Source organism: Pongo pygmaeus, chromosome 15 (genome assembly GCF_028885625.2).
Source record: "Pongo pygmaeus isolate AG05252 chromosome 15, NHGRI_mPonPyg2-v2.0_pri, whole genome shotgun sequence".
Classification (NCBI taxonomy): Eukaryota; Metazoa; Chordata; class Mammalia; order Primates; family Hominidae; genus Pongo; species Pongo pygmaeus.
The window spans coordinates 105,298,377-105,311,668 of record NC_072388.2 but is presented as its reverse complement, the minus strand read 5'-3'; the positions used below and the strand labels follow the sequence as shown (position 1 = coordinate 105,311,668).

Here is a 13,292-nt window from a genome sequence, read left to right as displayed (position 1 = left end):
TCAAATTCTTAAATATAAGACATGAAACTCTAAAAGTTCTAGAGAACAATACGAGACATCACTTTTACACATCAGGGTAGTTAAAGAACTTATAAATAAGACCCCAAAAGCAAACGCAACAAAAACAAAAATAAATTTATGGAACATATTTAAACAAAAGTGTTTCTGCACAGCACAAATAATAGTCAACAGAGTAAAAAGACAACTCATAGAATGGGAGAAATTATGTGCAAACTTCACATCTGACAGAAGATTAGTATCCAGAATCTACAAAATATTAAAACAAGTCGCCAAGAAAAAAACAAATAATCCCATTCAAAAGTGGACAAGGGACATAAATAGATAGTTCTCAGAAGAAGATATACAAATGGCCAACAAACATATAAAAAACTGTGTAACATCACTAATCATCAGGAAAATACAAATTAAAACCACAATCAAATAACACCTAATCCTGTAAGAATGGCCACTATAAAAAGTCAAAAAACAAAAGGGAATGCTTATACACTGCTGGTGAAAATGTAATTTAGTATAACCACTATGGAAAACAGTATTGAGATTTCTTGAAAAGCAAAAAAGTAGAGCTACTGTTTTTTTTTTTTTTTCTTTTTTAAGATGGAGTCTCGCTCAGTCACACAGGCTGGAGTGCAGTGGCGCAGTCTCGGCTCACCGCCGCCTCCACCTCCCGGGTTCAAGAGATTCACCCGCCTCAGCCTCCCAAGTAGTTGGGATTACAGGCACCCGCCATCACGCCTGGCTTTTTTTTTTTTTTTTGTATTTTTGTAGAGATGGGGTTTCACCATGTTGGCCAGGCTAATCTAAAATTCCTGACCTCAGGTGATTCTTCCCCCTTGCCCCCGCAAATTGCTGAAATCACAGGTGTGAACCACTGTGCCCGGCCAGATCTACTTTTTGATCCAGAAATCTCAGTACTCTTTATTTCAAAGGAAATGAAGTCATTATATGAAAAAGACGTGTACATGTATGTTTATAGCAGCAGAATTTAAAATTGAAAAGATGTCGAACCAATTTAAGTGCCCATTGACTAATGAGTTCATAAAGAAAATGTGACATCGCCTGTAATCCCAGCACTTTGGGAGGCTGAGGCAGGCAGACCACAAGGTCAGGAGATCGAGACAATCCTGGCCAACATGGTGAAACTCTGTCTCTACTAAAAATACAAAAAGTTAGCCGGGCATGGTGGCACACGCCCGTAGTCCCGGCTACTCAGGAGGCTGAGCCAAGATAATTGCTTGAACCTGGGAGGCAGAGGCTGCAGTGAGCTGAGATCGGGCCACTGCACTCCAGTCTGGGTGACAGAGCAAGACACTGTCTCAAAAAAAAGAAAAAGAAAAGAAAATGTGACATATATACACCGTGGAATACTAATAAGCCATTAAAGGGAATGACATAATGTCTTCTGCAACAACTTTGATGAAGCTTGAAGCAATTATTATAAGTGAATTTACAGCAGAGTGGAAAAGTAAAAACTGTATGTTCTCACTTATAAGTGGGAGCTAGGCTATGAACTTGTGCAGACATACAGAGTGATATAAGGGATTTTAGAGACTCAGAAGGGAAAGGATAGGAGGGAGACTAGAGAGAAAATAAATACACTTTAGGTACAGTGTACATTATTCAGGTGATGACTGTACTAAATCGCAGAATTTATTGCTATGTAATTCATCCATCTAACCAAAAAAATCTTTACCCCTAAAGCTATTATAATTAACAAAAATCAAACTAGAAAAATAAGTATCTTCTGTATACACTAAGAAATGATTATTCAAAATTAAAATCAAGAAAGTAATCCTAGGCCGGGCGCGGTGGCTCACGCCTGTAATCCCAGCACTTTGGGAGGCTGAGGCGGGCGGATCATGAGGTCAGGAGATGGAGACCATCCTGGCTAACACGATGAAACCCTGTCTCTACTGAAAATACAAAAAATTAGCCGGGTAAGGTGGCGGGTGCCTGTAGTCCCAGCTACTCGGGAGGCTGAAGCAGGAGAATGGCATGAACCCCAGGGGGCAGAGCCTGCAGTGAGCTGAGATCACGCCACTGCACTCCAACCTGGGTGACAGTAAGACTCCGTCTCAACAAAAAAAAAAAAAAAAAGAAGTTAATCCTAAATACAACAGCTTAAAATTCATAAAATAAATTTTACTGAAATAAATTTAACAAGGATACAAAATATCTGCACATTGAAAAGTATAATATATTGATTAAAATGGAAGAAAACACAAATAAATGGAACACTATCTTGTGTTCTTGTGTTAGTGGAACATACCTTGTTAATATGTCCACCCTAACCTAAGCATTTACAGATTCAATGCAATCCCATTCAAAATTTCCAAGACACTCATTTACATAAATTGAAAAAAAAACTCTCTAATTTGTATTTCTGGGGTGATTGACCCTGACTATCAAGTTGAAATCAGACTACTACTCCACAATGGAGGTAAGAAAGAGTATGTCTGGAATATAGGAGATTTCTTAGGGCATCTCTTAGTATTACTTTGCCATGGGATTAAGGTCAATGGGAAACTACAACAACCTAATTCAGGCAGGAATTCAAATGGCCCAGATACTTCAGAAATAAAAGTTTGGGTCACTCAACCAGGTAAAAAAAAAACCTGACCGGCTAAGGTACTTGCTGAAGGCAGAAAAAAAATACAGAATGCGTAGTAGAAGAATGTAGTTATCAATACCAGGAACGAGCATGCTACCAGAAGTGAGGACTATAATTGTTATGAGTATTTCCTCCTTATCTTGTTAAGAATATATTTCTGCATGTATATAACTGTACTAAGAAAATATCTTCATTGTGGCAGACGCGGTGGCTCATACCTGTAATCCTAGCACTTTGGGAGGCCAAGCTGGGTGGATCACCTGAAGTCTGGAGTTCGAGACCAGCTTGACCAGTATGATGAAACCCTGTGTCTACCAAAAATACAAAAATTATCCAGGTCTGCTGGCAGGTGCCTTTAATCCCAGCTTCTTGGGAGGCTGAAACAGGAGAATAGCTTGAACCCTGAACCCAAGGGGCGTAGGTTGTAGTGAGCCAAGATCGTGCCACTGTACTCCAGCCTGGATGACAGACTGAAACTCCATCTCAAAAACAAACAAACAAAAATATATTCATTGTTTTCATTGAATTCGCTTTCTTTTTATCATGTATCATAAGATTCATTGATTTCATATCAGCATTTAAATGTTGTTAACCGTATGTAGTGGCATTTAGGTTAAGGATTAGTGGACTTTCAGTTGTATGAAGGATAGCTGTATTATGTTAGGCATAATTATGACCTTAGTGTTGTCGTTATTCGGAGATCAAGCATGATTGCACTTAGATGTGTAGGGGTGCTAAGTTGACAAGATATGGTCTTGTGATGATTAATACTAGGTGTCAGCTTGATTGGATTAAAGGATTCCTAGATGGCTGGCAAAGTATTGTTTCTTGGTGTATCTCTTGGGGTTTTGCCAGAGGAGTTTGACATTTGAGTCAGTGGACTGGAAGAGAAAACCCACCCTCAATGTGGATGGGCACCATCCAATCAGCTGCCAGCACAGCTAGAATAAAGCAGGTGGAAGAAGATGAGATAACATTGGTTGCTGTGCCTTATGTTTTTGTTTTGTTTTCCTTGCTGGCTGCCTTTTGTTTCCTCCTGCGCTTGGATGTAAGACTTCAGGCTCTTTGGCAGTTGGGCTCCGGGGCTTGAAGGAGGGGCTTGCTGAGGGCTCCTGGGCCCTTTGTCAGAGACTCAAGGGTGCACTGTTGGCTTTTCTAGTTTTGAGACTTTTGGATTTAGACTGAGCCACTACCAGTTTGTCTCTTCCCATGCTTTTAGAAAGCCTATCATTGAATTTTCATCTTGCAATTTTGTGAGAAAATTCTTTCTAATAAAATATTTTTATATATACATATGCTATATTAGTTCTATTTTTCTGGAGAGCCCTGAATAATACAACTTTGATACACAAAACAACATTGTTGTACTCACAAAAATGTATGCTAACTAAAATAAGCCAACACATAAAAGTGCATAAAGTATAAATCTATTTCTACAAACCATAAAAAATGAAAATGAATTGAAAGTAACAAAAAAGATCAGTAGTTGCTTAGGGACAGAATGGAAAATTATATTTTTTCAAATGCTAAAAATAATACTCTCATCTACTATGGGCATTGCTCTCTCCTCAGGAATTTCACCCCAGAACTGACTCTACAGCAGGAGACATGCAAACAGGTTCCTGTTCACGTACTAACTAACGCTTCCTAACACTTCTTTTTCTTGTACTTCTTTGACTTACTTGTTGATGAAAGTTGATACCATAAAAATATCTAAACAGTGTTCACATTAGAAAAAAAGAAGAGAGTGACGGGAAGATTAAGCCAGAGCATCCGGTTCCAGTGATTCTTTGATCCTGCCCTCCCTGAAATCTAGAAGCAGAGGGATGAGCCATGCTGAGCAGAGCACACTTGTCCGTGGAGAAAGAGGAGAAAGAGGTGTAAATGTGCCCTTCCCATGCTCCCTGTCCATAAAGGGAATGTCAGCTGATGTTTGTGCCCTTCCTTAGTGTCTACAACATAGAGTGTGTGCTAATATGTGCTTCTCTTTTTATCATTCTCAGAGGTAGGGCCTCTGTGGATCAAATCCAGCTGTGGCTGCTCCTCAGCCTGTTGCCTCTGTGTTTGTAAGAGTCTTACATGAAGTTCACTGGTGGAATCTCAGATACTTTTTTACAAAGCCTCTGAATTTACCTTCATTGACTCCATCATTAGCTCAGCCCAGTAGTCTTCAGGCCAGGGGCTGGTGTGGGGGGCAACAGTGAGTGATTCGAGTGGAATTTGTTAGTGGTACCTTCCATCAATACAAAGAAGACTCATAATCCTCAGGGACACCATTGTCAGCACAGTCTCCCTCGAAATGACCAACCTGAGTGCCAAGAACAAGGTTATGTGTTACTGTGAGAGACACAGTTAGCAGACATCAGTGTGGTGAGTCCAGACGCAAACCTCCCTGCAGGGAAACAGGAGGGGACTGCAAGGTAGGCATGCTCAGACCCACCAGGGGGCGATGGGGACACACAGGAGTGCTCAGAATCCAGCAGGGGGCTCTCAGAACAACCAGGAGGCACTTAGAATGCTGGGGGAAGCTCAGGACACCAGGGGCCGCACAGAACCACCAGGGGGTGCTCAGAACCACCGTGGGGCACTCATGACACAAGGGGGTTCTCAGGAACCACCAGGAGATGCTCGGAACCACCAGGGGGCGCTCATGAACCACTATGGGACACTTAGGAATAACCAGGAGACGCTCAGGAACCACCAGAGGGCGCTCAGAACCATCAGGGGACACTCAGAACCACCAGGGGGCGCTCAGGACACCAGGGGTTTCTCAGGACCCCAGCGGGTGCTCAGCAACAACCAAGCATTGCTCAGATCCACCAGGGGGCGCTCAGGAAGTTGGGGGGGGTTGCCCAGGAACCACCAGGGGACGCTCAGGAACCACATGGGGCACTCAGAACCACCAGGGGGCGCTCAGGACACCCTGGGTAGCTCAGAACCACCAGGTGGCAATGAGAACACCAGAGGGCCTTCAGGAAACCAGGGTTCTCTTAGCAGGCAGCTCCTTATCAGATCCCTGGGGAGGGTGAGTTTCTTTATTTAGGTCTTGTGATTCCTGACCTGGTGAAGCAAACGTCTTTCCAGGGTCTTTTACTATTTCTTCTTTAGAATCCATGGTTTCTCTCACCTACAAAACCTTAACTTAGAACAGGAGTTCAATTAAACTATTAATTCTTAATATTGTTGTAATAATACTAGTAATAATATCTCAGTACAATTTTAAAATGAAGAAATTGTGTATGCTTACTTCAAACTATTTCCACAAACAGATTTTCGTTTCTGTGCTGTGTCAGTCACACTATCATAAAGGTTTTCTAACAATAACTCAGCATATGCATGGTGCTGAGTTTCTTTCTCTTTCATCCTCTGATTGTGACCCCTCAGGCTGTTTCCCCACCTTCCCTTTTTCTGTCCAAACCTTTCATATTCCTCAATTTCCATTCAAGGAATCAGCAAGTCCATTTACATTGCCTCATCCGTGTCTGGTGAATCAGTTCACTTTCCTTCATGATCACTGAAGCCAATCAAGTATGGGCAGGTAAATGTTCTTAGAATATGTTCATTCAGACTCACTGCCCACCTCACCCCCTTCTAGGGTCCTGCAGACATCACCCGCACCCCATCTCCTCCCTTCCCTAATTAACAAAGAGTGGGCTCTGCAGCTCCTGCTGCCCTCTGTGTGCTCAGCCCTGGGGCTCACTAGGGCTTTGATGATGAAGTCCACATCTCTAAAGTATTTGCACACTCAGACCACCCTGTAGCAAGCTGCTGTTGTGAATGAATCCTGAGAATCCTCGGCAGATTTCAGTTCCACCTTGCTGGATGTTCTCTAGCATTCAGGAGTATTAGCAAATAACTACCAGAGTGAAATTTGATGCAAAAAAATTTAAAGGAATACTTTTAAATAGAAATATTTTAATCTGACTTTTATGAAAATACAATGATAATACAATCAATAATGTAATAAAATTTTAATAGTAATGTTTATTACTTATTCAATTTGTGAATAACTGATATTCAAAAAGGATGCTGCTAACACAAATGAGAAATAAACCAATGCAAAGTTCATAAGTAAATACCATTGTACATTAAAGTAATATAATTTTCAAGAATGGCATTTATGTTAACTTTTACCAGAACATGCATTGAAATACATTTGTTTATTGACATTGGAATAGACAGAAATATATATATAGAAGAACATTATTTTAGACTACAATCTCAATTACTATAAACACAATAATTTCAACTCAATCCAATAATTAAAATATTATGCAAAAAGTGTGTATTCTTTTTGTGTTTGAATATGCATTTATTTTTGGTTTTGCACATATATGTATCATTGTTGAGCATGTGTGGTTTATTTGGTGTGTGTGTGACTATGAAATAGAAAGTACATTATTAACTTACGGGGTTATAACAATCTAAGTTTTGCCATGTTAAAAGATAATAAAGAACACACAAGTAAAAAATCATAGAGTATTTCAAATGCCTCAGACTTCCATAGAAGTCATATCAATAATGAACATACTAGTTCAAGGTTTTGAAAAAGACACATGCAATAAGATATGTCAAATTGAATTAATAGAATATTGCTATGCAGTTGAGAAAAACATCATACAATCAGTCTCACTACTGGCCAAATAAATGCTTATGATAATAATACCTGTAATCCATCCTATTGTAGAAAATAAAATAACTGTATAAATGCCACTTCCATTACTAGAATTTAGTATTAGATACTTCTAATATTTTCCTGATACAAATAAACATTTGTCAATGTCTTAGACATTTCAAAATTATTTAAAAATATAATTTGCATAATGTTTGTAATAGTATCTTTTTCAACAACCTATTCCATAAGTTCTTATGGTTTTTATTTTTATCATAGTACTTTTGCAGTTTACACACTTTTGATTTGTAATAAGTATAGATGAGCAGAACAATTTTAGAAGAAATACATAGTGTGTTCCCTTCCATCTCCAAGTTTCTTCTAAGGTTAACTTTTACATAAACATGGGACATTCTACTAACACATTTATACCTATGGATTTATATGTATTAGACTCCAGACATTATTTGAGCTTCAACAATTTTCCAATATTTTTCTCGTTTGTTTTCCTTTTTTTTTAAATATGAGGTCTGACTCCACTCTTGCTTTTGTTTGTTTCTTTGTTCAAAGGCTCAACCTGGGTCTTTTTATACATAGAAATTAGCCAAGTAGGTTTTTACTGCCATTTAGGTAACTTAAATCTTTTCATATTTTTTCACTGTCTGTTCTTTCAATCACAATTAGTATTGAATTTTACATTTACTATAAATGTTAGTTTATTTTCTGAAACATTTGTTAAATCTTTTTTGATGTCTTCTAGAAAAGTAAACTCTTTATTCTGTGTAATATTTTGCTTCAGTCTTAACAGTATATTTTCTAATGACCACTTATTCTGAAATTAAAATAGCTTCTCAATAATTCTTTTCATTCATAGTTTCATGGAACATGTCATCACATCTTCAACTTTCTATTTGTAAAAATACAGAGTAACTTTCTTGTAGAAACCTAAAAGTTGAATCTTTTTTTTTAAGAAGCTATGACAAATTATCCTTTTAAACTTGTATCTCTTTTTCCGGTTAATTTTTTTTTTTTTTTTTTTGAGATGGAATCTCGCTATCATTACCCAGGCTGGAGCACAATGGTGAGATCTCGGCTTACTGCAACCTCTGCCTCCTGGGTTCAAGTGATTCTCCTGCCTCAGCCTCCCAAGTAGTTGGGATTACAGGCATGCACCACCATGCACAGCAAATTTTGTATTTTTAGTAGAAACAGGGTTTCTCCATGTTGGTCAGTCTGGTCTCGAACTCCTGACCTCAGGTGATCTGCGTGCCTCGGCCTCCCAAAGTGCTGAGATTACAGGCGTGAGCCACTGTGCCTAGCCTGTTAATTCTTGCTTTATTTTGGCATTTTATCATAAAGTTTATCCTATTAACTTACTTATGATTTTATTTATTTTTATTAATGTTTTGTTGGCTACCACAAGGTTTGCAATAATAATTTTATATCATCAGATTCTAACTCAGATAATGATATTTTTGTACCAGATGTTCCCTCCTACAGGTTCAATATTTTCGACTGTTACCATCACCTTCTAGATCTGCTGCCATGCCCTGCAGATTAAGGATTTTATTCCATGACAGAGTGGAGGTGCATCTTGATGGAACTTTGATAAGAACCTCGGTTTTCATCCCATTTCCTTTAGGGCTCCATCAGTACCTCTGGAATAACGGTTTCAGTGGCTTGCCCCTGCAGGGTAGATAATTCCTTATTTCTATAGTGCTGATGAGGGATTGTGTCTGAATGCATTTTAGAAGTATGTGGCCTCCCTCTCTCTTAGACAGACACTTTGGGAAATAAAGATTTTTCTCACTGTCCCCATTCTAGGGTAAAGGGATTCACTAGGATAGGAATGCTGATCAAAGAAAACCTTCAGGCAAATTAAATTTAAAGGAGTTTAATTGAGAAATGGATGATTCATGAATCAGGCAGCCCCCAGAATAGATTCAAAGAGCCTTGAATGTAGCCACATGGTGGAAGAAGATTTATAGATGAAAAAAAATGATGTACAGGAATTAGAAGTGAGGTACAGGAATGACTGGATTGGTTACAGGTTGGTGTTTGTCTTATTTAAACACAGTCTGAACACTCAAGAGTGTATGAGTGGTTAAGGTATGGCTACTGGAATTGACCAAGACTCAGCTATTGTTACAGGTGCATACTCCTAAGTTAGGGTTTCAATCTTGTCCACACATTCAGGTAGGTTACGGTTTGTCCACAAGGACTCAATCATAGAAGTACGGAGTCCTTCTCAGGCCATATTTAATTCACTTTTTCAGTGCCCTTCAGTATGTGGTTCCTGAGAATTTCACATGACAACACGTTTTCCACACCGGAATTTAAGCAATCCAACATGTATTTGTCTTTATCTTGTAATAGGCTATATTTCATATGGCAGCCTCTGCCTTAGTTTAGTTAACACCATGGCTTTGTTTCTCTCTACAAGAACTTGTCTCTCCCAAGATTTCCATGTTCATGAAAGGAAAATAAACCTTTGGGACTCCCAAATCACTAAGCCAAATGTGAAAGTGAAGCTGAAAACTGTTTGGAGCAAACCCACCTCCCATTCTTTCCCTAAAATGATAGCTACTAAGGTTTTTAAAAGCTGCATACCTCCTTCACGATCTGACCACAAGGAAAATCCTTATGAACCAAGGACAGACAGAATAATTTCTCTGCTCACGTAAGTCAAATGCATATCTGATTGCTACCTTTGCCCTATTGTTTAGCTGCGTGAAAAATAGGCCTACATGACTACTCCTGTAAATTGTGCATTCAGTTAATGGCTAATCAGAAACTCAAAGGAATGCAACCATTTGTCTCATATCTACCTATGATCTGGAAGCTCTCTCCCCACTTCAAGTTGTCCTGCCTTTCTGAGTTAAATCAATATACATTTTACATATATTAATTAATGTCTCGTGTCTCCCTAAATTGTATAAAACCAAGCACATGTCGTCAGGACTCCCTGAGGTGGTGTCACAGGCATGTCCTTAATCTTGGAAAATGGACTTCCTAAATCTGTTGCGATTAGTCTCAGATACTCTTTGGTTTACAGGTTTATTTTTTATCTTATAACTTATATTATCTGAAATATTAAAGAAAATTTGCCAAACTGCACATTCTCTTGTTTAATCTGTTATTGTTTTTGTAAAGGGAAATATATTTATTAATTTATATATAATTTATAATTTATGTACATTATGAAGCTAAGTAGCAGACTTATTAATAAGATCTAGAGTAATACAAAATTCAAGTATCAATTATCAGCTTAATAGAAAAACAAATTATGCTACATTTGTTTGCTGAAATTCTACCCATTTATAAAATATAAACGCACACAACAAAAAGGTTTAACTCTCAGTATTTCTATTGAGAAAAATAAGCCAAATAGATAAGATATATACTATATTACTTCATTCTTATACATTCTAGAAAATAAAAGCTAATTGAAAGAAATACGAAAACATCAGTAGTTTTATAAAGAAATGGTAGAAGAAAGGAAGGAGAAAAAACAAAAAAATAAGAGAGCAAGAGGAATGCTGAGGGAAGTTGACTTGTCACCTTCTTGAAAATAGAGATTTTTTTTCAATGTTTACTATTGTACAGATTAAATACGTGAATTTTATTATCTGTCAATTAAAATGTATGAAATTTATTACAAGTAAACAATTGACATTTTAGACAAAATAGGAAATACAGCAAGGAACAAATAAATATGTTAAATGTCAGGTATACCTAAATATTTATCTGCCTGAATCTTGTCTCCACATTTGTAAGTAAACGCAGCAAAATCAGACAGCTTCTTGTGACAGGAAGTGGATTCTGCAAACCACAATAGGCCCCTTTAGCTCTGTCCTAGAGTTAGTTCAGAGAGCAACTGAGGCCAGCTGTGAGGAGCATAGGCCCGGATACTAGGACTCACTCATGCCAGATGTAAGCCTTTTGACACATACATAGCCCCTCCATGTGTGGGTTCACTTTTACATCTGTAAATGAAGAAACTACTGATTCCTAAATAACATAATTTATACACATAGATAAACATAATTAAAAATGTGATAGTTACTAAATGTTTATCACGGAACAATTTCACAATAAGACAGCATTTTCCCAAATATAATCATTGTCATCGAAATCCCCAAGGACACTCTCATCTGCCCTGGGCCCTGCCCTCTCCTCAGGCATCTCACCCCAGAGCTTGCTATATAGTAGGAGACATGCAAATAGGGCCCTCCCTCTCCTGATGAAAACCAGCACAGCCCTGACTCTGCAGCTCTGGAAGAGGAGCCCCAGCCCTGGGATTCCCAGGTGTTTCCATTCAGTGATCAGCACTGAAGACAAAAGACTTATCATGGAGTTCGGGCTGAGCTGGGTTCTCCTTGTTGCCATTTTAAAAGGTAATTCATGGAGAACTAGAGATAGTGTGAGGGGATGTGAGTGAGAGAAACAGTGGATATGTGTGGCAGTTTCTGACCTTGGTGTCTCTTTGTTTGCAGGTGTCCAGTGTGAGGTGCAGCTTGTGGAGTCTGGGGGAGGCTTGGTACAGCCTGGGGGGTCCCTGAGACTCTCCTGTGCAGCCTCTGGATTCACCTTCAGTAGCTATGCTATGCACTGGGTCCGCCAGGCTCCAGGGAAGGGACTGGAATGGGTATCAGCTATTAATAGTGGTGGGGGTAGCACATACTATGCAGACTCCGTGAAGGGCAGATTCACCATCTCCAGAGAAAATGCCAAGAACACACTGTATCTTCAAATGAGCAGTCTGAGAGCTGAGGACACGGCTGTGTATTACTGTGCAAAAGACACAGTGAGGTGAAGTCAGTGTAAGCCCGTACAGAAACCTCCCTGCAGGAACGCTGGGGAAAAACAGCTGCAGGAGGCGCCCACTGATCAGCGTCAACCTCAGAGGCAGGTGCACACGGAGGCTGATTTCCTGCTACGATGTGGGACTTCATCTTTTTACAGTTTCTCTAGTGAACCTCTCTAAGTTCAGAATTCTGTGCTTACTAATGTCATCTGTACATATTTTTAAAAATGATTATTTTAATATGAAAACCTATTCTCCTGTGTACAAAATGCAGATTGATCCTTACAGAGGAGATGAAAAGTCCTCAACCATGGTCACCATGATCAGAGTCCTGAGGAAACTCAGGGCTTCCTGGTGAGTCTTCTCCAGTCAGATTCAGGACAGGAACCTCAGAAAGATTCCCTGACTAGAATTGAGGTATTGCTCCTTACAAGAGAGCTGTAGCTGCAGGGAGTCTGTTCCTGCAGAACCCTGATTCGGTGGTGCATGAATAAAATGTACACTGATACACAGATACTCTGTTTTTCCAGTGCAGCTGAGGGTCCGAGGCCACTTACAGACTCCAAGGAGAATCCTGTAAAGAATGGCAGCAGTGGCCCTGAGCAGCTCACACTCCAGGTGTGTATTTAATATAGAATTAACAACAGATGCTCTGAGTCAACACACTTGTGGATAATTAACATGATTAAGAGAGTAGTTCTATGAATGAGTAAAGCTCAGGGACTGCGGTCTAAAGTAAATACCATTGGGAGGCAATATTCTTGGTCGACCTCCCCCTGCGAGAGCCATCTGGCTTAAAGGTTAGTTAATGGAGGTAGGGTAACCAGACTTAACTGGGGAAGCGTCTGTTGTCCCTAGTATTTACTCTACAACCTAATGCTCTAAGGTAAGAACTGGCCGTCTTCAGCCTGTTCAGTTATTGCAAGCTATGTAAACTTTCGGCCTTCCAAAAAAGTTTGTGACTATTTCCTATAACTTTCGTTAATATTTCCCTTTAATATTTCGCCACCATCCTGAGTGAATCCCAGCAAGAACAGTCTTTGGGGATTCTGATTACAGCAAAAACAGAGGCTGGGCCAGGGTCAGTGTCATGTAGAACCTCACAGGTTTCTCGTTGGACCCTTCTCCTGACACCGAAGTATGCAAATCAGCATCAGCACTGATCTGGTGCTTCTTTTGTTCCTGATTCATTTACTTTCTTTTTTAGTTGTTGTTCTCATTTTTCCATTTGCTTTTCCTGCTTT

At 39.3% G+C, this 13,292-nt stretch overlaps 1 gene segment (V, D, J or C); it reads left to right on the top strand.

Annotated features, from left to right (window-relative positions):
• Nucleotides 1-11,492: 11,492 nt before the first annotated feature.
• LOC129013249 (immunoglobulin heavy variable 3-23-like) lies at nt 11,493-12,057 on the top strand. The segment is given in 2 exon segments: nt 11,493-11,638; nt 11,738-12,057. Coding segments are annotated over 2 exon segments (366 nt in total).
• The last annotated feature ends 1,235 nt before the right edge of the window (nt 12,058-13,292 follow it).